Genomic DNA, 23,772 nt, shown 5'->3' with positions numbered 1-23,772 from the left:
CTTTAACCCTTCTCTTGCCTTTTGGGTCACAAGTGACCGAGTGACTTTGTTTTGATCATAAATATTGTGTTTTTCATGCAATTGCCTCAAGACCTTATGTTATCCTCCACACTGGGCCAGAAACACACACACACACACACACACACACACACACACACACACACACACACACACACACACACACACACACACACACACACACACACACACACACACACACACACACACACACACACACACACACACACACACACACACACACACACACACACACACACACACACACACACACACACACACACACAAACTGTGACTCTAAATGGGAGTTTGTGATTTTAAGGCAGTGACATTAGGCAGTTTAAAAAAAAAATACATTTACCCAAAGATTAAAGATTACCCTTTTAACCCCATATTAACACCAAAGGGTCAAAGTATTATTACCTACCTATACAACTTCAAAAGACCTACTTTAATGTCATACGACCTTATATTACCATAAAAGAGTCAATAAGTAATATTCACCCCCTATTAAAGAACTCTACCTTATCGAGGGCATTACAACCACAACATGTGAGCGAAACAAGTCATACTATCATCAATGACTATAATAGCTTACTAGGGGGACACTACAACAGGTGTCACATCAAAGGGGCCATAGTCTTATCACCCCCTATTGAGCAACCAACAAGTCCTCCAACTCATACCACCAAATGGGCCGCTTGTTCAAGCGCTTAATACGTCCTATAATTACGTTTTAAAGTGTCCGCCCTCTAGTGCTCCCGTTGAATGCTAACGTTACAGATGGTCGTTTATTCACAGATAACCCTCTCTGTAAAATCCTAAATTGTAGGATAGTTTGGCCATTAAAACGCTTTTTGATTAGATTTCTAATGAGAAGTGTATATTGTACTTTTAGAATCCACGTCCAGTCGATGTGTAGGATCTATAGTTTGACAGATATTATGAAGATGATTTGAGGTCTCGTCAGGATAACGTGTATGCAGCTTCCATGTAAAGTTAGCGTGGGTGAAAACAGTTTTTCCGGTCCCAAAGTTTTCATAATAAAACCGGAAGTATTCCCCTCACTGTCAGATGATTACACAGTGATATCTACATTACTCATCCGCTATCCTACATCGACTGGACGTGGATTCTAAGAGTAGAATATACACTTCTCGCCAGAAATCGAATCAAAAAGCATTTTAATGGCAACTATTCCACAATTTAGGATTTTCCAGAGAGGGTTATTTGTGAATAAACGTCCCTCCGGAGCGTTTGCAATGAACGGGCCGGGAGCATGTTGTTTCTTACACGACCACTAGAGCACCTCTAGTGGTCGCGTAAGAAACAACATACACTTTAAAACGTGTCTCTGGGTCGTAGTAAGGGCATGAACAATCTGCCTACATGGTCTTTTTTTGTAGGAGGACAGGCTGTGAGAAACATCCTTATGAGTGGGCTGTAAAACCATCAAAAACAGCTAAACAAGTCATACTATCAGCATTAACTATATTGTTTTTATCAATTAGTTGGAATGCTGATACAGCATTCCAACTTATTCAAATTCTTTATTATTATTATTCAGCCAGAAATTTGCACTTCTTCTCCTCCCGCATTGAACATCGCAGAAACTCCGTTCAAACATCAAAACGTTCAGCTCGGTCGGGAATCGATGGCCATTACTTGTATCATTCAGAACTTTCATAATTCCAGAGATACATCCCATAATTCATCACATTTCTAACATGGAAGTCAATGGAGAAATTCTTCAGACTCCAACAAATCTTCATACGACTTCAACTGCTAACTGTTCATTCATACTTTCACTCAGAAACCTCATTCCAACTTTAAATTGTTACACAGCTTTCTGACATTATTCCTGTAACACAACTTTTAAATCTGATTCTTACTTTTAGAGATATTAAACATTGTTCAGACATTGTTACAGAGGCTTTCTTCAGATTTTAACAGTGCGTGATGTCACAGCTAGAGTGTAGGAAATCTTGAAATTTGCCTTCATATTTTTTTAAAAACTGCCATAATTCCCAAACCCTACATTCCTGAGGCATCATTTTTCATGACAAACGTAGGAAAACATCTCGTAGCTTGAAAAATGACAAATAATTAAACAAAGTGCTTTTTGAGGGCATGAAGTGACAAAAACGTTCAACATGCCTCCATTAAAGCTCATTGTAATTTCAGGATGATATTTCCTCACGGCAGCAGCCGCACACCTTTAGTTAAACTGCCAAAAAGGCCACATTATTAACCCGAAAGTACACAAAAATTACACTTCAGATACTCAACTTCCTTGACATGCTTCACGTTTTGAAATTTCACAGATATCTGTTACGGTTCTTCCACAAAACATTCACATGTAAGAGGTTCATCTCTCATCCAGAACAATGGAAACCTTTGATCTCTGCACGCCTCGTTAGCTCAAATATAAACACCTGTGTCATGTAACACGATGACATTGGTCACATTAACAGGCGTATTATGGGGTGTCATCAAATGCCGTTGCCATGGCGACAGACCACTCGCCATGAAGCACGATGTCGCTGTAAGTCCAATGGACACGGTGAGATCGTCCCCAAAACTTCGCTTGTACATTACCGGTCCAGCCCTCAACAGCTCTTCTACGTCAATTATGGGGTTTCTTCAAATGATGTTGCCATGGCAACACAATGCTCGCCATGAAACATGGTTTTCTCATAACTTCAGTGAAAATGCTCCAAACGACCCAAAACTTCACAGGTTTGGTAACGATGCAGCCATCAACGCATCTAAGCGTATTATGGGGTGTCATCAAATGCCGTTGCCATGGCGACAGACCACTCGCCATGACACGGTCCAAACTTCCCCGAATCTTCACTTGTATTTCACCGGTCCATGCCTCAACAGCTCTACGCCAAATCTGAGATCTCACCATGTGCCGTTTCCATGGAAACGCATCCCTCGCCTTAAAACACGATGTTGTCGTGATCCCTATGCAAATGGTCTAAAACAGCACCGGACTTCAGATAATGGTTAATGGTCCGACCCTCAACAGCTCTTTGTCAATTATGGGGTGTCATTATATGCCGTTTCCATAGAAATGCATCCTTTGCCATGAAACACGATGTCGCTTTAACTCCAATGGACACGGTCTGATCGCCCCCAAACTTCGCTTGTATATCACCGGTCCATGCCTCAACAGCTCTACGCCAAATCTGAGATTACATTACATGTTAGACGCTTTCATCCAAAGCGACTTACATAGTCAATACTGTGGGCAATCCCCACAGGAGCACTTTGGGGTGAAGTGTCTCAGGGACACAACGACATGCTGACTGCAGTGGGGTTTGAACCTGTGACCCCCTGATCCCAACACCAAGGCTCTATCCACTGCGCCACAAGCCTCCATAGGCTGTTTCCATGGAAACGCATCCCTCACCATAAAACACGATGTTGTAATGATACCTATGCAAATGATGACAGTCCTTAACATGTCTACGTGCCATTAGTGAGTTTTCCTCAAAATATGTTGCCATGGCAACACATCCCTTGCAATAAAACACGATATTGCTATAACTCCTATGAAAATTGTCAAAAAGTGCAAAAACTTCACATGTGTGCTAACAGTCCGGCCGTAAAGACATCTACGGGACAGTTTTGAGATTTATTCAAATGCCGTTGCCATGGCAACACAATGCTCACCATGAAAGACGGTTTTCTCATAACTTCAGTGAAAATGCTCCAAACAGCCCAAAACTAAACAGGTTTGGTAACGATGCAGCCATCAACATGTCTAAGCGTATTATGGGGTGTCATCAAATACCGTTGGCATGGCGATAGATCTTTCGCTAGCAAGTTAGTTCAATAGTTTGCAGTTCAAATATTCTGCTGCTTTTCCAAGCCTTTTTACTTTCTTTTCTTCTCTTATCACACATTCAAGCCCCAGTGTTCACGTATCATTTCATTTCAATCTTTGAAATTATCACGGCCAAAACCTTCACAGGTTTGGGCCGTTATCATTTCAATCTAAATTATTCACTTTCTTCTTACATATTACATTTCAGCAGTTTAGCGTCAGCTTTTCAGCATAAAGCATTTCCACTAGCAATTTCTTCAGGACTTGCATTCTCTAGTTGACTATAATGACCTACTAAGGGTCATACATCACTTATGAGGGTCATAAATCACTCTCTTATCAGGTACTCAATCTCATTTGGACTCATACTGGTGTCTTATTACTACTGATATACAGATTTAAATGTTCATCCATATTTGGATGTGATGGATGAAGGAGGTTTTGGCTTCTTTGAGCGTCTGAAAATGTATTGCAAACACAATTAACAAACCAATAAAGTTTCAATATTGTCAACTTAATACCATCAGATGTTCACAGTATATCAGCATTAAGACATAACTCTGTTATTGGTGGGAAATTATATAGATCTTACTTTAAACTCTAATACATTGTGATAAAAACGTGTGTACTAGAAAGTAATAACAGCTTTCTCTGATAACTGTAAGTCCTGCTGATCACATGCTGAGAAACCTCTAAAGTCCTTCATGTGTTTGACATGTCACCTCCATCACTCAAACGTGTTTAAAGACGCTGCAACTGTCAACCAACAGATGCATGTGGAGGAGTATGCTGGGACTGTATCTGCATTCATCCAGAAGTGCATGGAAGACGTCTCTGGCCTCAAGAACATCACCACACGTGCCAATAAGAAACCCTGGATGAATATGGAGGTTCGCGCTCTGCTGAAAGCACGAAACTTGGCTTACGGATCAGGTGACGTGGCAGCTCTTAGAACAGCGAGAGCCAACCTGGACCATGCCATCAGAGATGCAAAGCTCGCCCATAGCCAAAACATCCAGAGTTTCTTCCATAGCCCCATGGACAGCAGGTGCATGTGGGGCATTCAGTCCATCTCTGGATTCAAGGCTGCTCCACCACCCTGTGACAATTATACTATATTTCTCAACAACCTCAATAATCACTTTGGTCGCTTTGAGGCACTTAATAACACCACTGCAGTGAAAGCTGTCCCCAAGCAGGGGGAACAAAGACTTCGCCTTGACACAGCTGAAGTTCGGAGGACCCTGAGGAAAGTCAACCCCTGGAAGGCAGCAGGCCCCGACAGTATACCAGGACGGGTGCTCAGGGACTGCTGGCCCATGTCCTCACAGACATCTTCAACACCTTGCTGGACCAGGCCATTGTTCCATCCTGTTTTAAGACAGCAGCCATTGTACCTGTGCCAAATAAATCCTCAATGACCTGCCTGAATGATTACCGGCCTGCAGCACTCACCCCCATCATAATGAAGTGTTTTGAGAGGCCTGTAAATAAGCATATCGTCTCCATACTTCCACCCACACTTGACCCGTTTCAGTTTGCTTACCGCCCTAACCGCTCTACAGAGGATGCTATCTCCTCTGCGCTCTATGTGAGCCCACCTGGAGGAGAATAACACCCATGTGCGAATGCTGTTCCTGGATTTCATCTCAGCGTTCAACACAATCATCCCCCAGTATCAAGGTAAACAAACTGGAGCCCCTGGGACTCAACACACCCCTGTGTAACTGGCTGCTGGATTTCCTAATAGAGGGACCCCAGTATGTTCGGGTCGGTAAAAACACCTCCGGCACCATCACCTTAAACACCGGCTCCCCGCAGGGCTTTGTTCTGAGTCCACTGCTTTTCACCCTGATGACCCACGACTGCTGCTCCAGGTTCAGTACCAACCACATCATAAAGTACGCGGACGATACAACAGTGGTGGGACTCATCAGGGACAACAACGAACAGGCCTACAGGGAGGGGGAGAAACATCTGACAGACTGGTGTAACACCAACAACCTGATCCTGAATGTCAATAAAACAAAAGAGATCATTATCGACTTCAGGAACAAAAAGCACTGTCAGTCACCACTCCACATCCACGGCACAGCAGTGAAGGCTACAGACAGCACCAAGTTCCTGGGGGTCCTTATCACAAGCAGTCTGACCCGGTCCACTCACACTACATCACTATTTAAGAAGGCACAGCAGCGCCTACACTTCCTGCGCAGGTTGAGAACAGCACAGCTCCCCCCTCCCATCCTCACCACGTTCTACAGAGGAACCATAGAGAGCGTGCTGACCAGGACAGCAGAGAAGATCATCAGAGTTTCTCTCCCTCCCATCAGAGACACCGCTCAGAAACGCTCCCTGACAAAAGCCCAGAACATTTTTAAAGACCCCACTCATCCTCTCAATGCTCTGCTCTCCCTGCTGCCCTCCGGCAAGAGGTTCCGCAGCATTAAGAGCAGAACAGTCAGATTCTCTAATAGCTTTTTCCCCAATGCCATCAGACTGCTGAATATGTAGTAGACCAGTAACATAGAGATTACATTACGCTGCGTAAAGTGCACATATCTTCTATACAGTATGTCTATTTCATGTAGATGTAAAGTAAGTCTTTATATTTTAAACGAACACTTTATCTTACATTTTATTAGCACCACGTCATTTAAAAGTATTTATTTATATGCACAATTTTAGCACGTTTTTTCTATTGTCCTGTTCCTGGAAGCCAGTACAACACAATTTTGTTTAAATAGTACACTCTGTGTCTTGTTGAAATGACAATAAAGTATGTCTAAGTCTATATGAAGAGAGAAACTGTCACAATGTCTCTGTGTTGTGTTTTGTCTTGTTTAGATCTGTCCTTGGTTTCCTGTCTGTGTGTGTTCCCTCCTACCTGTTCCCTCCTACCTGTTCCCTCCTACCTGTTCCCTCCTACCTGTTCCCTCCTACCTGTTCCCTGCTACCTGTTCCCTCCTACCTGTTCCCTCCTACCTGTTCCCTGCTACCTGTTCCCTCCTACCTGTTCCCTCCTACCTGTTCCCTGCTACCTGTTCCCTCCTACCTGTTCCCTCCTACCTGTTCCCTCCTACCTGTTCCCTCTTACCTGTTCCCTCCTACCTGTTCCCTCCTACCTGTTCCCTCCTACCTGTTCCCTCCTACCTGTTCCCTCCTACCTGTTCCCTCCTACCTGTTCCCTGTTCCCTCCTACCTGTTCCCTCCTACCTGTTTACTTGATTGTGTTCCCCTGTTGCCCCTGTGTTTTCTCCTCCCTCCTCACCTGTCTCTTGTTTAGTTGATTAGTCTTGTGTGTATTTAAGTTGTGTTTTTGCAGTCTGTCATTGTTGGTTCGTTGTTTGTCTGTGACTGTGTTCACCGGGGAGTGTTCTGAGTTTTGACGTTTAGCCTTAAAATAAAGGATTGTTCAGTGTTATCTGCGTTTGGGTCCTGTTTGCTTCACTCACCGTAACAGAAACGGTTCAATTTAACCATTATTATAAATAAACGGAAGAGCAGTGTTGTTTTATTTTGCTCTCTCAGTATTTAAACAGCAGAAATATTAGTCCTTGTTTGAATAACTCAACTTGTGATTCACATTAGTTTATAAAGTTAATCACATCTGGACTCACACAGCCTTCCTGCAGTTCCTCACAGCTGGAATCAGTCTCCGTCGTCCCTCATCTGTTGTTTTGTACTTCTTCAGGTCCAACTCATCCAGAACCTCCTCTGACATCTGCAGCATGTAGGCCAGAGCAGAGCAGTGGATCTCAGAGAGTTCCTTCTCTGGTCTGTTCCCTGACTTCAGGAACTCTGTGATCTCCTGATGTACTGAGTGGTCCTTCATCTCTGTCAGACAGTGGAAGATGTTGATCATCCTTTCAGGAGAGATTTTAGAACTTCTCATCTCCTTCAGGTTGCTGATGGCTTTCTGGATGGTTTCTGGACGGATTTCTGGACGGATTTCTGGACGGTTGTGTGTGCAACCCAGCAGGCCTCTGACGAGTCTCTTGATTATTTTTGGACGCTTTTCTGTGCGACCCAGCAGGCCTCCTAACAGTCTCTGGTTGGACTCCAGAGAGAGGCCGTGGAGAAAGCGGACAAACAGGTCCAGATGGCCATTTCTACTTCTGAGGGATTTCTCCATGGCTCCCTTTAGAAAGACATCCAGGGATGGGTAATCCTGATCACTGTTATATCTGTTGCTATAGTCTCTCGGTAGGAAGTCCTTCAGCACCTCTGTGTCTCTGTTGGTGTAACAGTGCAACATGTAGACTGCAGCAAGAAACTCCTGAATGCTCAGATGAACAAAGCAGTAGACTGTTTTCTTGAAGATCACACTCTCTCTTTTGAAGATCTGTGTACAAACTCCTGAGTGCACCAAGGCCTCGGTGACCTCAAGACCACAGCGCTGCAGGTCTTCTTGGTAGAACATGATGTCTCCTTTCTCCAGATGTTCAAACGCCAGCCTCCCCAGCTTCAGAAGAACCTTCCTGTCAGCCTCCGTCAGCTGCTGTGGACTCGTCTCATGTCCCTCTTTATACTTCTGCTTCTTCCTCTTGGTCTGGACCAGCAGGAAGTGTGAGTACATGTCAGTGAGGGTCTGGGGCAGCTCTCCTCTCTGGTCTGTAGTCAACATGCGGTCCAGAACTGCAGCAGTGATCCAGCAGAAGACTGGGATCAGACACATGATGTGGAGGCTCCTGGAGCTCTTGATGTGAGAGATGATTCTGCTGGACAGGTCTTCATCACTCCATCTCCTCCTGAAGTACTCCTCCTTCTGGGCGTCAGTGAAGCCTCGTACTTCTGTTACCCTGTCCACACACTCAGGAGGGATCTGATTGGCCGCTGCAGGTCTGGAAGTTATCCAGACGAGAGCCGAGGGAAGCAGCTTCCCCCTGATGAGGTTTGTCAGCAGCACGTTGACTGAGGACTGCTGAGAGACATCAGACACAACCTCATTGTTTCTGAAGTCCAGAGAAAGTCTGCTTTCATCCAGGCCGTCAAAGATGAGCAGCACTTTGCAGACAGCCAGCTGCTCTGCTGTGAGCTTCTGTAAGGTTGGATGGAAAACATGGAGCACCCTGAGAAGACTGTACTGCTCACCTTTGATCAGGTTCAGCTCCCTGAAGGAGAGCGGGATCACCAGACTGACATCTTGGTTTCCCAAACCCTCGGCCCAGTCCAGAGTGAACTTCTGCACTGAGAAGGTTTTTCCAACTCCAGCAACTCCGTTGGTCAGGACCGCTCTGATGAGAGTCTGTTGGTCAGGTGAGGCTTTAAAGATGTCCTGGCACTTGATTGGAGTGTCATGGAGGGTCTTCATCTTGGAAGCTGTCTCCAGCTGCCTCACCTCATGTTGGGTATTAATATCTTCACTCCATCCTTGTGTGATGTAGAGCTCAGTGAAGATCCTGTTGAGGAGGGTTTCACTTTTATTAGTTCCTTCAGTCACACGTTCACATCTCTTCTTCAGACTGAGCCTATGTTCATCTAGAACCTCCTGCAGACCACTATCTGCTGGAAGAGAAGGAAACATGAGAGAATCAGAAAATGACTGGTAACCTGTTAAACCCCCCATCCCCCCAGAAAAATGCATCATCTGCAGGAAACAGCGTCTGAGGGCTTCTAAATATTTAATAAACTATGAATGTTTCATATCCATGTAACAGGAAGAAACTCAGCTAACTGATGATATGAACAATTTTTAGCAAAAAAAAGAATAACGCTGAGCCTCTGAATTAGCCCGCAGCGAAAAAATGCTAATGCCGTTAGGACAGAACTCACGGTATAAAACCCTTATTACTTACAGTAAATGCAAATACAACCCATTGATTAGCATCGTGAGATTACAAAGATTCGACAGGTATCTGTATCATCACTCCATGATCAGAACTTGCGACATTAGAAACAAAAACAGACATCACAACACGTGGCATTAGGTAGAAAACATGGCAATATATCTTACCTTTGTCGTTGTCTGATCAAAAGTTGTCTTCAATGGCATTAAAATGATAAAAATGCTGCTGAAGGTTAATCCAATGTGTCTGTGTCACTTTGAAATGTTTTCTGATCATCCATGAGCAATAAACCTAGTTTTCAGATTTCAGAGAGTTCGCTTTGGGCAAACTGCGTGTGCATAGCCCCCACTTCTCAATGGTAACATTGGTGTGTATGTGGAAATTCCCCTTCGATTCTATTGGCTCTAACGGTTCAAAAGAGATGTCAATCATCAAAATCGACCAATGGGTTATAAATACATAAATATATGACGGAGGGAATATTAATATTAAATAACAAAAGCTGACCTTATACATTACATCACATGTCACTTGTTAGACGCTTTTATCCAAAGAGACTTCCATACTCAGTACTGTGGGCAATCCCCACAGGCGCACTTTGGGGTCTCAGGGACACAACGACATGCTGACTGCAGTGGGGTTTGAACCTGTGACCTCTTGATCCGAACACCAACCACTATTATGAATATGTCTTTATTATCAGGCTATGTTCCAAAATCATTCAAAGTAGCAGTGATAAAACCGCTTCTTAAAAAGCACAACCTCGATCCAGAGGTTTTAGCCAACTATAGACCTATTTCTAATCTTCCGTTCCTCTCAAAAATTCTTGAGAAAGCAGTCGCAAAACAGCTTTGTGATTACTTAAGAAACTATGATTTATTTGAAGATTTTCAGTCTGGCTTTAGAACACAACATAGCACAGAGACAGCTCTGGTTAAAGTCACAAATGACATTCTAATAGCCTCTGACAAGGGACTTGTCTCTATTCTTGTCTTACTCGATCTTAGTGCTGCATTTGATACTATCGACCATGATATCCTATTGCAAAGACTAGAGCACTTAGTTGGCATACAGGGAACTGCTTTAGGCTGGTTTAGGTCTTATCTATCTGAACGCTCTCAGTTTGTACGTGTCAACGATGAATCTTCCATGCAAACCAAAGTTAGCCATGGAGTGCCACAGGGCTCAGTGCTTGGACCTATTTTGTTCACCCTATATATGCTTCCGTTAGGCAATATTATAAGGAATCATTCTGTAAACTTTCATTGTTATGCGGATGATACTCAACTATATTTATCAATCAAGCCTGATGAAATTAATCATCTAAATAAAATTCAAGACTGCCTCAAGGACTTAAAAACGTGGATGACCTTAAATTTTTTGATGTTAAACACGACCAAAACTGAAGTTATTGTACTTGGCCCGAAGAATCTACGAAACAAATTATCTAAAGATATATTAACTATGGATGGCATTAATTTGGCCTCCAGTGAGACTGTAAGGAATCTTGGTGTTATATTTGATCAGGATTTATCCTTTAACGCCCACATAAAATCAATTTCAAGGACCGCCTACTTCCATCTACGTAACATTGCAAAAATCAGGCATATCTTGCCTCAAAACGATGCAGAGAAACTAGTCCATGCATTTGTTACTTCAAGGCTGGATTATTGTAACTCCTTATTATCAGGGTGTACCAAGAAGTCAGTCAAGTCGCTTCAGCTGATTCAAAATGCTGCAGCTCGTGTACTAACCAGAGTTAGGAAAAGGGACCACATTACTCCTGTTCTGGCTGCCTTACACTGGCTCCCTATAGAACACAGGATAGAATTTAAAATTCTTCTTCTCGCCTACAAAGCCCTTAATGGGCAGGCGCCATCTTACCTTAAAGAACTCATTATACCCTATTGTCCTACTAGGGCATTGCGTTCCAAGAATGCAGGGTTGTTGGTTGTTCCTAGAGTCTCTAAAAGTACAGTGGGAGCCAGAGCCTTTTCTTATCAAGCTCCACTTTTGTGGAATCAGCTTCCAGTTTGTGTTCGGACGGCAGACACCCTATCCGTTTTTAAGAGTGCGCTTAAGACCTTCCTTTTTGATAAAGCTTATAGTTAGGGCTGATTAGATTCAGCCCCTAGTTTTGCTGATATAGGCTTAGTTTGTCGGGGGACATCTTACTTCTTCCTTCTCTCTGTCTATACCTGTGTACTCTCATGTTCCGATTAACCCAGCTTCCCCAAATTTCTTTCTTTTTGGTGTCTATATACGCCGGGATCCGGAGTCATGGATGATCCTGCGGTCCTGTGTCATGGATTGCGAGTCCTGGATCTTGAGTCGTGGCTGCGGTCCTGGATCATAAGTCCTGGATGGATATCCTCGTGGATTCATCTTCTTATTATACACACATGCATTTCAAAACATTTGGACTACCTATGTTGCAAATGTATTATCTTTTCAATTTACACACGGCATCTATTGCACGTCTGTCCGTCCTGGGAGAGGGATCCCTCCTCTGTTGCTCTCCCTGAGGTTTCTCCCATTTTTCCCTTTAAACTGTGGGGTTTTCTCTGGAAGTTTTTCCTTGTACGATGTGAGGGTCTAAGGACAGAGGGTGTCGTATTGTCATACTGATATTCTGTACAAACTGTGAAGTCCACTGAGACAAATGTAACATTTGTGATATTGGGCTATATAAATAAACATTGATTGATTGATTGAAACATTGATTGATCACTGCACCACACGCCTCCCACCCACCTTATACCTTGTTGAGGTTTCCATATTAAGTTGAATAATTAAAACGTAAGTTAATATAATCAATTATAATCAAATATAACCAAATATATTCTCGTATAACCCACAATGAAAATGCATTGTATTTCATGTTGTTCTATAATCCCAGTATATACAAACATAAGTGGTTTGGTAAATTGAGTTTAAGGCCTATTATAGTTTCACTATGGGTGTCACTGTTTAAAGAGGGGAGACAGTTGTCTTCACTCACAGCAGGCTGTGCACAGGAGGCCCCTGACTCAATGGAAAACTACTGTAGCCCCAAGATGTGTTTAGGCCATACTTTAGGTGCCATAATGCTACTTAGCCCAAGTTCATTATTTGTATTATTATTATTTGTTGACATCACTTTTAGTTTTTTGTTGAGCGCTTCCGGTAATTGACACACGGGTGTGGTTTGTGTATATAAGTCACCTGTTTCATGTTGAGTGCGGATGATAGAGGGTGAGCTTGTGCTGTAATTTTTTATGTTGACCGTTTAGTCCATAGTTACTGTGTTTTGATTGTGTTTATTAAATATCGTAAAACTATCTTTCTTCAGTATGGACTTTCTCTTTGTGAACGCGTCACAGTTTATAGCCAAGCTTAGCCTCTTGGCGACTCAAACTGAACTTGAAATTGAGCCACCAAATTAAGTCAACAGAAAAAGGCGGTGTTACCCATCAGAGACCGAACTGGACGGACCGGCCGGCCAGCTTCCATAGGTTTACGGATCGCTTGGACGCTTCGGATAACGGACTTAACATTCTGTACCTTTGGAACCTTTGGACCGTTTTTTCCTCGTTGATATGCATTGGAGTAGCCATGAGGACTCACAGAAGGACACTCATTGACCGCAGCGCACAACAAGCTGAAAGCAGTAGGCACGATTAATTCCTTTCTCGTGTATTTTAGCTGGACACAGTTTGGGAAGCGTGACCACTTGTCCAATGGGGACTTTGGCTTTTGTTCTGTGTGCTTGTTTTATCTCTCACAGGCTCCGCACTCTACTGGACTCTATGGGTACTCCCCTTGATCCTATCATGCAAGCATTCATCCACTGAGACTTTCTAGACGTAGCCGGACCCGGGGCGGGCCTACCTGAATGCGCGCGCATCTCACCGCATAAAAGGAGGCCTCGCCTCCTGACTGTCATCCCTTTCTCTTCAGCAAGCAAGAGACACACAACTGAGTGAAGACAGATGTATACATTTAAAGCAAACCGAAGAAAATGGACTCACCATTGCCGGAGCAGCGGCCCTGTCCTTCGTGTCCGGGCGCCATTGCAGGCGCCGACCTCCACCGCCAGTGTATTGAATGCCTGGGGTCCGACCACGCGGCGGACAACCTGGGCCCGCCTGCCGTCTAATTCCTCGGCTCAGCCGCCATCAGCGGCTGGCGCAGTTTGAGGACTGCTACGTATCGCCGGTGGAGGACCCAGAGCTCGACGTGGTGGAGATGGAGGACCTCAAGGAGGGAATGCCCTTCGTGTTTGCCATACCAGCAGGACAGGGCGGGTCCGCTCATCGGTGAGAGGGACAATGATGGGAAGGCCAGCAGCACAGGTCTGCGCGACAGGACTTCCCGGCGGTGATGAATATGGCGGCGGAGCATGCAGGCTTGCCGCTCCCCCCACCGCTGCCACCGAGGCCGGTGAGACGCCTACGTCAGGGTTGCTACGGCCTGGCCTGTCCGGCGCAGCCGGCCTTTGTTTCACCCCCCCTGCCAGACATCTGGCGGTGTGTGGAGGCGACGTGGCGACAGCCACTGAGGACGAAGGCTCCGGTGGCGATATGGGCTGGAATCCTCAAGGTGCAGGGCCACTCGGACACGGAGTGGCGCGGCGCGTTCAAGGTCCTCAGTAGAGAGTCGGCTCTTTCTGTGTCCACCCCCCATGGGCAGAGCTTCCCCTTCGCAGGGAAATTTGCGGCGGGATTGGTCACCAGAGAGTACCACAGCTTTATCGCTGGGGCCCCACAGCTGATTGCACATCCTCTAACACAGTGTTATGGGGAATGGAGGCACAGCTGCGTGTTAACGGAGTGGATGGACAGGACGTTGACACTGGGTTATTCACTCCAGTTTTGCAGCATCCCTCCTCCGTTCACAGGCATAAGAGAGGCAAAGCTATCATCCCGAGGGGAGATAGCAAATGTGTGGCCACAGCGCTCCAACCGCTGCGCGGCCGTGGCATGAGAGTTTTCTTTTATCTGGACGACCTCATAGTCATGGCCAGGTCCAGGGAACGGGCAATGTGTTACACAGCCCAATTGATCCTACACCTAACCATCGTCGTGGCTGAACCTGTCTCTGTGGTCCTGCCTGGGTCTCGTCATGCTGCTTCCCTGATGGCTCCCACAGTATTGTTGACATCTTCGTGGATTCATCTTATTATAATAGACAAATGCATTTCCAAACATTCAGATTTTTCTTTCGGATATCATATCAAATTAACACCACATCCCAAATGTGCATTGTGGCTCAAACATCCAATCAGGGAACATGAAAACATTCCCAGTTGCAAAAACAAATCGCTAAATAAAAAGATAAAACACTGGCATGTAATTTACGTTAGAATAAATAGAATGGTTTTGAATAATAGATAAGAGTAACATCTATGTCACTTTACAGCCACGCCCATTTTTGGGGAAACCAACGCTGTCATTTGAACGGCGATCAAGCCTGAAGGCACAGAGATTTAGCTTTGATTGTTACTGACCTGAGATGGTTTTTTTACATGAATTAAGGTGACGGAGGCTTTTTAACATAGACTTTTCACTGTCCCACATTAGAAAATGCAGATGGTCTGAGACAACTTGGCACTAAGAGTAGGCCTACTGATATGTCTACCATTTCTTTTATGAGTGTAATATCTGCATTTTCTCTTTTGGTTTGATTAGGACACATCCTGGGGATTTCATAATTGTACTGGATTTTGATTCATTGTATCGGCTTCATATCGCAATATATTCCCGAGGTCTGAAATGCAAAAATGTCCCACATTAGGGCAATTCACCCTACATTTAATAATTCAAACAAAAACATATTTTTTTTCTTTTTAACAAAATTAATGTGGTTTAATCCACATAATTTACTGTGTTAATTGTTTACTGTAGTATTGTTTAACTTGAAGGTGCTTGATGTGAACATTTCCAGAAGAACGTCTCTTGAATGGCCTTTGTATGTATACAGTAGGCTACAGTATAGCCCAACCATTTACACCTTCCTTTTTTCCCATCAAGAGTTTGAATTGGAGAAGGGTAATGGTCATCGATGGTGCTTTTAAAGCCTATTGTATAATAACCGTGTGATTTATATTGCTTTTCAAATGCATACGGCCACCCATTGGTCCCAATTAGGTGCACAACTTTAAGGTGCATACCGCCACCTCCGGAGTCGGCTTGACTCGGTTTGCATTCATAAAGAATGCACAAATGTATTTAATGTCAGATATGTACTAAGTAAATACATTTGTTCCTGCTCAAGATTAGATTCAACTTTATTGTTATTGCACGGATTACAGGTACTGAGACAACGAGATGCAGTTTAGCTTCTAACCAGGAGTGCAACAAGCAGTAAAGTGAAAAGTAATGTACACAATCTACAGAATAAAAGATAGAATGAATTAAATGATGAATAAAAAGTGAGGGGTGTGAATACACTAGATACAGACAGCAGCCTGAGAGCAGTATGAACAGTGTGTATGAATACACTAGATACACACAGCAGCCTGAGAGCAGTATGAACAGTGTGTATGAATACACTAGATACACACAGCAGCCTGTGAGCAGTATGAACAGTGTGTATGAATACACTAGATACACACAGCAGCCTGTGAGCAGTATGAACAGTGTGTATGAATACACTAGATATACACAGCAGCCTGTGAGCAGTATGAACAGTGTGTATGAATACACTAGATACACACAGCAGCCTGAGAGCAGTATGAACAGTGTGTATGAATACACTAGATACACACAGCAGCCTGAGAGCAGTATGAACAGTGTGTATGAATACACTAGATATACACAGCAGCCTGAGAGCCGTATGAACAGTGTGTATGAATACACTAGATATACACAGCAGCCTGTGAGCAGTATGAACAGTGTGTATGAATACACTAGATACACACAGCAGCCTGAGAGCAGTATGAACAGTGTGTATGAATACACTAGATACACACAGCAGCCTGAGAGCAGTATGAACAGTGTGTATGAATACACTAGATACACACAGCAGCCTGTGAGCAGTATGAACAGTGTGTATGAATACACTAGATACACACAGCAGCCTGAGAGCAGTATGAACAGTGTGTGTGAATACACTAGATACACACAGCAGCCTGTGAGCAGTATGAACAGTGTGTATGAATACACTAGATACACACAGCAGCCTGTGAGCAGTATGAACAGTGTGTATGAATACACTAGATACACACAGCAGCCTGAGAGCAGTATGAACAGTGTGTATGAATACACTAGATACACACAGCAGCCTGTGAGCAGTATGAACAGTGTGTATGAATACACTAGATACACACAGCAGCCTGAGAGCAGTATGAACAGTGTGTATGAATACACTAGATACACACAGCAGCCTGTGAGCAGTATGAACAGTGTGTATGAATACACTAGATACACACAGCAGCCTGAGAGCAGTATGAACAGTGTGTATGAATACACTAGATACACACAGCAGCCTCAGAGCAGTATGAACAGTGTGTGTGAATACACTAGATACACACAGCAGCCTGAGAGCAGTATGAACAGTGTGTATGAATACACTAGATACACACAGCAGCCTGAGAGCAGTATGAACAGTGTGTATGAATACACTAGATACACACAGCAGCCTGAGAGCAGTATGAACAGTGTGTATGAATACACTAGATACACACAGCAGCCTGAGAGCAGTATGAACAGTGTGTATGAATACACTAGATACACACAGCAGCCTGAGAGCAGTATGAACAGTGTGTATGAATACACTAGATACACACAGCAGCCTGAGAGCAGTATGAACAGTGTGTATGAATACACTAGATACACACAGCAGCCTGAGAGCAGTATGAACAGTGTGTATGAATACACTAGATACACACAGCAGCCTGAGAGCAGTATGAACAGTGTGTATGAATACACTAGATACACACAGCAGCCTGAGAGCAGTATGAACAGTGTGTATGAATACACTAGATACACACAGCAACCTGAGAGCAGTATGAACAGTGTGTATGAATACACTAGATACACACAGCAGCCTGAGAGCAGTATGAACAGTGTGTGTGAATACACTAGATACACACAGCAGCCTGAGAGCAGTATGAACAGTGTGTGTGAATACACTAGATACACACAGCAGCCTGAGAGCAGTATGAACAGTGTGTGAATACACTAGATACACACAGCAGCCTGAGAGCAGTATGAACAGTGTGTATGAATACACTAGATACACACAGCAGCCTGAGAGCAGTATGAACAGTGTGTATGAATACACTAGATACACACAGCAGCCTGTGAGCAGTATGAACAGTGTGTATGAATACACTAGATACACACAGCAGCCTGAGAGCAGTATGAACAGTGTGTATGAATACACTAGATACACACAGCAGCCTGAGAGCAGTATGAACAGTATGTATGAATACACTAGATACACACAGCAGCCTGTGAGCAGTATGAACAGTGTGTATGAATACACTAGATACACACAGCAGCCTGTGAGCAGTATGAACAGTGTGTATGAATACACTAGATACACACAGCAGCCTGTGAGCAGTATGAACAGTGTGTATGAATACACTAGATACACACAGCAGCCTGAGAGCAGTATGAACAGTGTGTATGAATACACTAGATACACACAGCAGCCTGTGAGCAGTATGAACAGTGTGTGTGAATACACTAGATACACACAGCAGCCTGAGAGCAGTATGAACAGTGTGTATGAATACACTAGATACACACAGCAGCCTGAGAGCAGTATGAACAGTGTGTATGAATATGCTAAGATATATAAAGTATGAAAACGGTAAGCAGTGCAAGTATAGTATAAAATCTATAGATATTCATTTCATGATGATAAACATTGTGGAACAATGATGAAAAATGTGAATGGAAGTGGCGACGTAAAACTGACACCAAACAACAACAAACTTTTGCCGAGCCAATTGGAGAACTTCATCAGCAGCACGGGGTAAAACCACCAATGAGCGCTCAGCTCCAGATACCAGCGAGTCGAGAGAGAGAATGATATCTGCATTTTCTCTTTTGGTTTAATTAGGACACATCCCGGGGCTTGTGTTTACAAACATTGACCATATACGTGCACCAGCCCCCACCCCCCATGTTGTCTATACTGAATGTTGCGAAGTCTTTGTTTAAAACTAATTGGCCATTGGAATGTGTGGAAGTCTCCCAAGGGGGATGGTCACATTCCACAGCTCCCCCCTCCTGTGATCTCCCAACCCCCAGTCTGTAGGTTTGTGTTCGTATATTTAAGCTGTCAACCTTTCTGTTGTTTCTATCGCGCATTGCCGGTATGAAAGGGTCTGTGCCGGAAATATCAAACATTTAATAAAAGTGAAAAACAATGAAAAAGACTTAATGTATTAATAATAATTAATTATATTTATTCCGTTTGGATGTAGGATTTTTGACTTTGTTTAGAGCAGCAGTGATCTTCAGCACAGAGCTAAGCGCTGTCAGACCGGACCTAACCCTGAGAAGTATTATCATCTGAAATTAATCATTATGTTATTCATATTAAATACATATTGTATTTTTACAACTTGTATTTAGAAATACTCTGTTGTAATTATTGATGCATAAATGTGTTCATCCATTCAATGTGGCATCTGCTATAATGGGGTTAATGTATGATATTACTTAATAATACAATACGTTATAATATATGATATGATAATTACATTTGAGTTTTATTCATTTATTATTTCATAGTTTCTCATTATTATTATTATTATTTGTATCGCTCATCTTATTTTGGATTGTATTAATCTGTGTGAATCTGTGCTATCCTGTTTTTCACTCTCACCCTGTTGCTGTTTGAACTACTGAATTTCCCCACGGGGATTAATAAAGGTCCATCTTCTCTTATCTTAATGTATACATTGATTTACTTCAATCTACTGTACTGTGTAAAAACACCCCAACAATATTACAAAAAATATACTGCATAAAGCAAACTATATACTTTATTTGATCTAAAACATTGATGTTTTTTCATTATAGTGTGAAAACCATAACAAATAAGTGATTAAATGCTACAGTATTCAGCAAACACAACTGCAGAGCTGCAAACATTGCAAACAGACTAAGTTCTACAACACAGTTGTCTTTGTGTATTTGTGAATGAAGCGCCATCTCATGGTTAAATCCTGTCATTGAACAAATGGGAAATTGGGAAGTCCTCCTATTTGGAGTGCTACATCTGTATAGCCCCATGATAGTGATGAAAAAATCATTTTCAGGGAAAAAAGTGTTAAAACGCCTGATTAAAGCACATGCAGGACTCCAGTGAGCTCCAGACTATGTGCACTGTGTTAGGGAACCATATTAATGATAAAATAAATCATTTAAATGCAAACATAATGATTATAATTCATGTTTAGGGGGACAACTGTGGAGAGGAGCCTGAAAATGACTCTCCAGCACCCCGGAGAAGCGGGGTCTGAAACATATAGATACTTCATTCATCCCAAATTGTGAAATGTGTGGAAACAAGTATAAACGTAATAACATGAAATACAAATGAAAGCAATAGACAGGAATATATGCATATACAGTAGAAAGGACACTATGAATATTATAACATTTAATGTAGCCTTACTGTGAAGGCTGACCTAAATACGGTGCTTTTCTACAGATGACTTTATTACTGCACTGGTAAGGTAAAACTAGGCCGATTAATAAGATGTGAAGTGCATTGTAACTTTGACCCGCTTGACTGAATACACAAAAAACAATGAAGAAAGTTGAACCAATAAACTAACACAAACTAACTGTATCACTATAACATGATGATGATGATGATGATGATGATGATGATGATGATGATGATGATGATGATGTTGATGATGATGATGATGATGATGATGATGATGATGATGATGATGATGATGATGATGATGATGATGGTGATAAAGAATGCATCTAGCGTTCCGCTGTTCATAAAAAAAACAGTGCATTAAACTAACCTTCATGCTATTACTTTGAAAACCATGCGGAAATGTTGTCATCAGCAGGCCATCACGTAGTTTCCGAAAATAACCGAGTGACACGAGTAGATTTTAGCCGAAACTTTCGAATTTGACTACTGCCCTGCATTGCACATCTTTACTGCACTTGTTATAGCGGAATGTTTAATACAGCGTATTTCTGATATTTATTATCACATGCTAAGCTATATGATGGGTGTTACTGAGTTGGGTTACACACAGTTAGAGAGACAATGGTCGTTCTGAGTTATCAATAGATGTATTCATTTGAAGTGAGCTGACACCGAGGGTAGAGGAAGTTCAGAGAAGGCCTCAGGTTATAAAAACAGTTAACCTTTGATAGTTAACTAATCCTATGGATGTCATGAGACGATGACGTTTAAACATATACAAGTATAGCTTTCACAGCTCACCTTGGTTACCCACCCTGAAATACTCAAACTGATCAGCTCCTCCAAACCCACAACCTGCTCGCTTGACCCTCTACCCACCCCTCTACTGAAGTCCTGCCTCCCCGTCCTCTGCCCCTACCTTGTCAACCTTTTCAACTCCTCCCTGTCCCAAGGAACCGTTCCCTCTGCCTTCAAAACTGCTGCTGTCACCCCCATCCTCAAGAAACCCGGTCTGGATGCCTCCTCCCTCACTAATTACTGCCCCATCTCCAACCTACCATTCCTCTCAAAAACACTTGAATGCATCATCTCCAAACCAACCAGCTTTACGAATCTTTTCAGTCTGGATTTCGTCCTCACCACAGTACAGAAACTGCACTCGTCAAAGTCCACAATGACCGCCTCACCTCTGCTGACACCGGTTCCCTCAATATTCTCATCCTCCTTGACCTGAGTGCAGCCTTCGATTCCGTGAGCCACACCATCCTGCTTACCCGACTCCAGGATATCGGTATCGAAGGTACTGCACTCAGGTGGCTCCAGTCCTACCTCTCCGACAGATCCCACTTCATCTCCCTCAACAACCACTCCTCTGCCACAGTTTCAGTCACCCAAGGTGTTCCCCAAGGTTCAGTACTCGGCCCCCTCCTCTTCATCATCTACATCCTCCCCCTTGGTCAGATACTCCGCCACTTCAACCTGGACTTTCACTGTTAAGCTGACAACACACAGATTGACCTCAGCACCGAATCCCCCCACAACCCCCCCCCCCTCACCCCACTTCGAATCCTGTCTGACTGCAATAAAATCATGGATGCAACACAACTTCCTCAAACTCAACAGCAATAAAACTGAACTCCTCCTCATCGGCTCCAAATCCACCCTCAGCAAAACCCCCAACCTGACACTCACCATCGATGGCACCCCTGTTTCCCCCTCCACCCAGGCTTGCTACCTTGGCGTAAAATTTGACCCCACCTTCTCCCTCGAGCCCCACATCCGCCAAGTTGTAAAAACCTAATTTTTCCACCTCCGCCATATTGCCAAACTTCGTCGCTCTCTCACCCGCGCTGCAGCTGAGCGACTCATTCACGCCTTCATCTCCTCCCGCCTTGACTATTGCAACTCACTCCTCTACGGCATCAGCTCCACCTCCCTCAACAGACTCCAGCGTGTCCAGAACGCAGCCGCCAGACTCCTCACCCACACCAAATCATGGCATCACATCACCCCGGTCCTCAAAGAACTCCACTGGCTCCCCGTTTCACACCGCATCCACTACAAACTCCTGGTCCTCACTTTCAAAGCCCTCCTCCATCTGCCCCCCCCCTACCTCACTGACCTCCTCATCCACTACCAACTCCTGGTCCTCACTTTCAAAGCCCTTGACAAGCTGTGGGAACAGCAATTCAAGAACAACTTTCCCGAATTTGGGAGACAACCAAGAACCTTCCAGGGTAGAACAACAGTTCTTGGATCTGGTTTCAAAATCTGCCCACCTAGTCAATGGACATTATTCTATTGGATTACCATTGAAAGAAAAGGAAATATGCATGCTCGACAATAAAGGTGTTGCTGAGCAACGCACTGTGAACTTTAAAAGAAGATTTAAGAGAGATCCTTCCTTTCATTCTGATTATACCAACTTCATGTCTGAGATGATATCTAAAGGCCACGCAGAGAAAGTACCGGATCATGTCTTGGACAGCAACGTAGAGACAGCAAAAAATGGTATCTACCACATCACAGAGTTTTGCATCCACAAAATAACAAACTTCCAGTAGCGTTTGACTGTGGAGCAACATTTCGGGGAGTTTCACTGAATTCTCAGCTCTTCCAGGGGCCGGATCTCACTCGAACCTTGCTGGGAGTTTTGTCTAGATTCCGAAAAAGATCCTGTTGTTATCACTGCAGACATCGAAGCCATGTTTCACCAAGTGAAAGTTCCAAGTGAAGACCGTGAATTGTTACGGTTCCTCTGGTGGCCGGATGGAGACTGCAGTCAGAACCTGGTGGAATATAGAATGACCGTGCATCTCTTCGGAGCAACTTCATCCCCAAGCTGTTCAAATGTTGCCCTTAGGAAATGAGCCGAAGACAATCTAGAACAGTTCAGCCCTCAAGCTATAAACACAATTATGAATAACTTTTACGCAGACGACTGTCTCACTTCAACAGCTTCAGAAGAAGAGGCAACAGCCTTTGATCATGAACTACGGGCCATTTGTTCCAAGGGAGGCTTTCTACTAACAACATGGATAAGTAACAATCGGCATGTGTTGGCTGCCGTACCTGAACTGGAGAGAGCAAAGGAAATACAAAATCTGGATTTGGATCATGACTTTAGATTTTGTTTATTAAATATCGTAAAACGATCTTGCTTCAGTATTGAGTTGCTCTTTGTAAACGCATCACAGTTTATAGTCAAGCTTAGCCTCTTGGTGAATCAAACTGAACTGGAAATTGAGCCGCCACACATACCATAGGAGAGTATGTCTGGAAATGTCCAGTCCTGCACACCAGAGGCCTTTCCTCCCATCTATGGGTTTGAAGGTGTGTCTTTGGTTTTCTGTCCCTGTGTGCAGCATGAAAGCACTGGTTGAGAGGGAGAAAGCTCCAGAGTGGGGTTTTCCTTGCAGTCCTCTCAAATGGACTTTGGTTTTGAATGTTTTGTTGAATGAAAGTTTGAATGTGTTTTTTTATCACCGACCATTTATGAGGATATTCCTCTGA

The 23,772-nt window shown here is 43.6% G+C and overlaps 1 protein-coding gene across 1 annotated transcript in view; it reads right to left on the bottom strand.

Annotated features, from left to right (window-relative positions):
- Nucleotides 1-13,695, bottom strand: part of LOC307013470 (NACHT, LRR and PYD domains-containing protein 12-like) — a gene marked incomplete at its 5' end in the record, with an annotated part of 61,545 nt that extends 47,850 nt beyond the window's left edge. The window contains 2 exons of the mRNA XM_079640868.1: nucleotides 7,474-9,361; nucleotides 13,653-13,695. Of these exons, the coding sequence (XP_079496994.1) occupies nucleotides 7,474-9,361; nucleotides 13,653-13,695 (1,931 nt within the window). The remainder of the gene's footprint in view (nucleotides 1-7,473; nucleotides 9,362-13,652) is intronic.
- Nucleotides 13,696-23,772: the final 10,077 nt, after the last annotated feature.

Source organism: Notothenia rossii (genome assembly GCF_949606895.1).
Source record: "Notothenia rossii genome assembly, chromosome: 7".
NCBI classification, from domain to species: domain Eukaryota; kingdom Metazoa; phylum Chordata; class Actinopteri; order Perciformes; family Nototheniidae; genus Notothenia; species Notothenia rossii.
The sequence above is the reverse complement of the archived record's forward strand: the minus strand, read 5'-3'. Positions and strand labels throughout refer to the sequence as shown.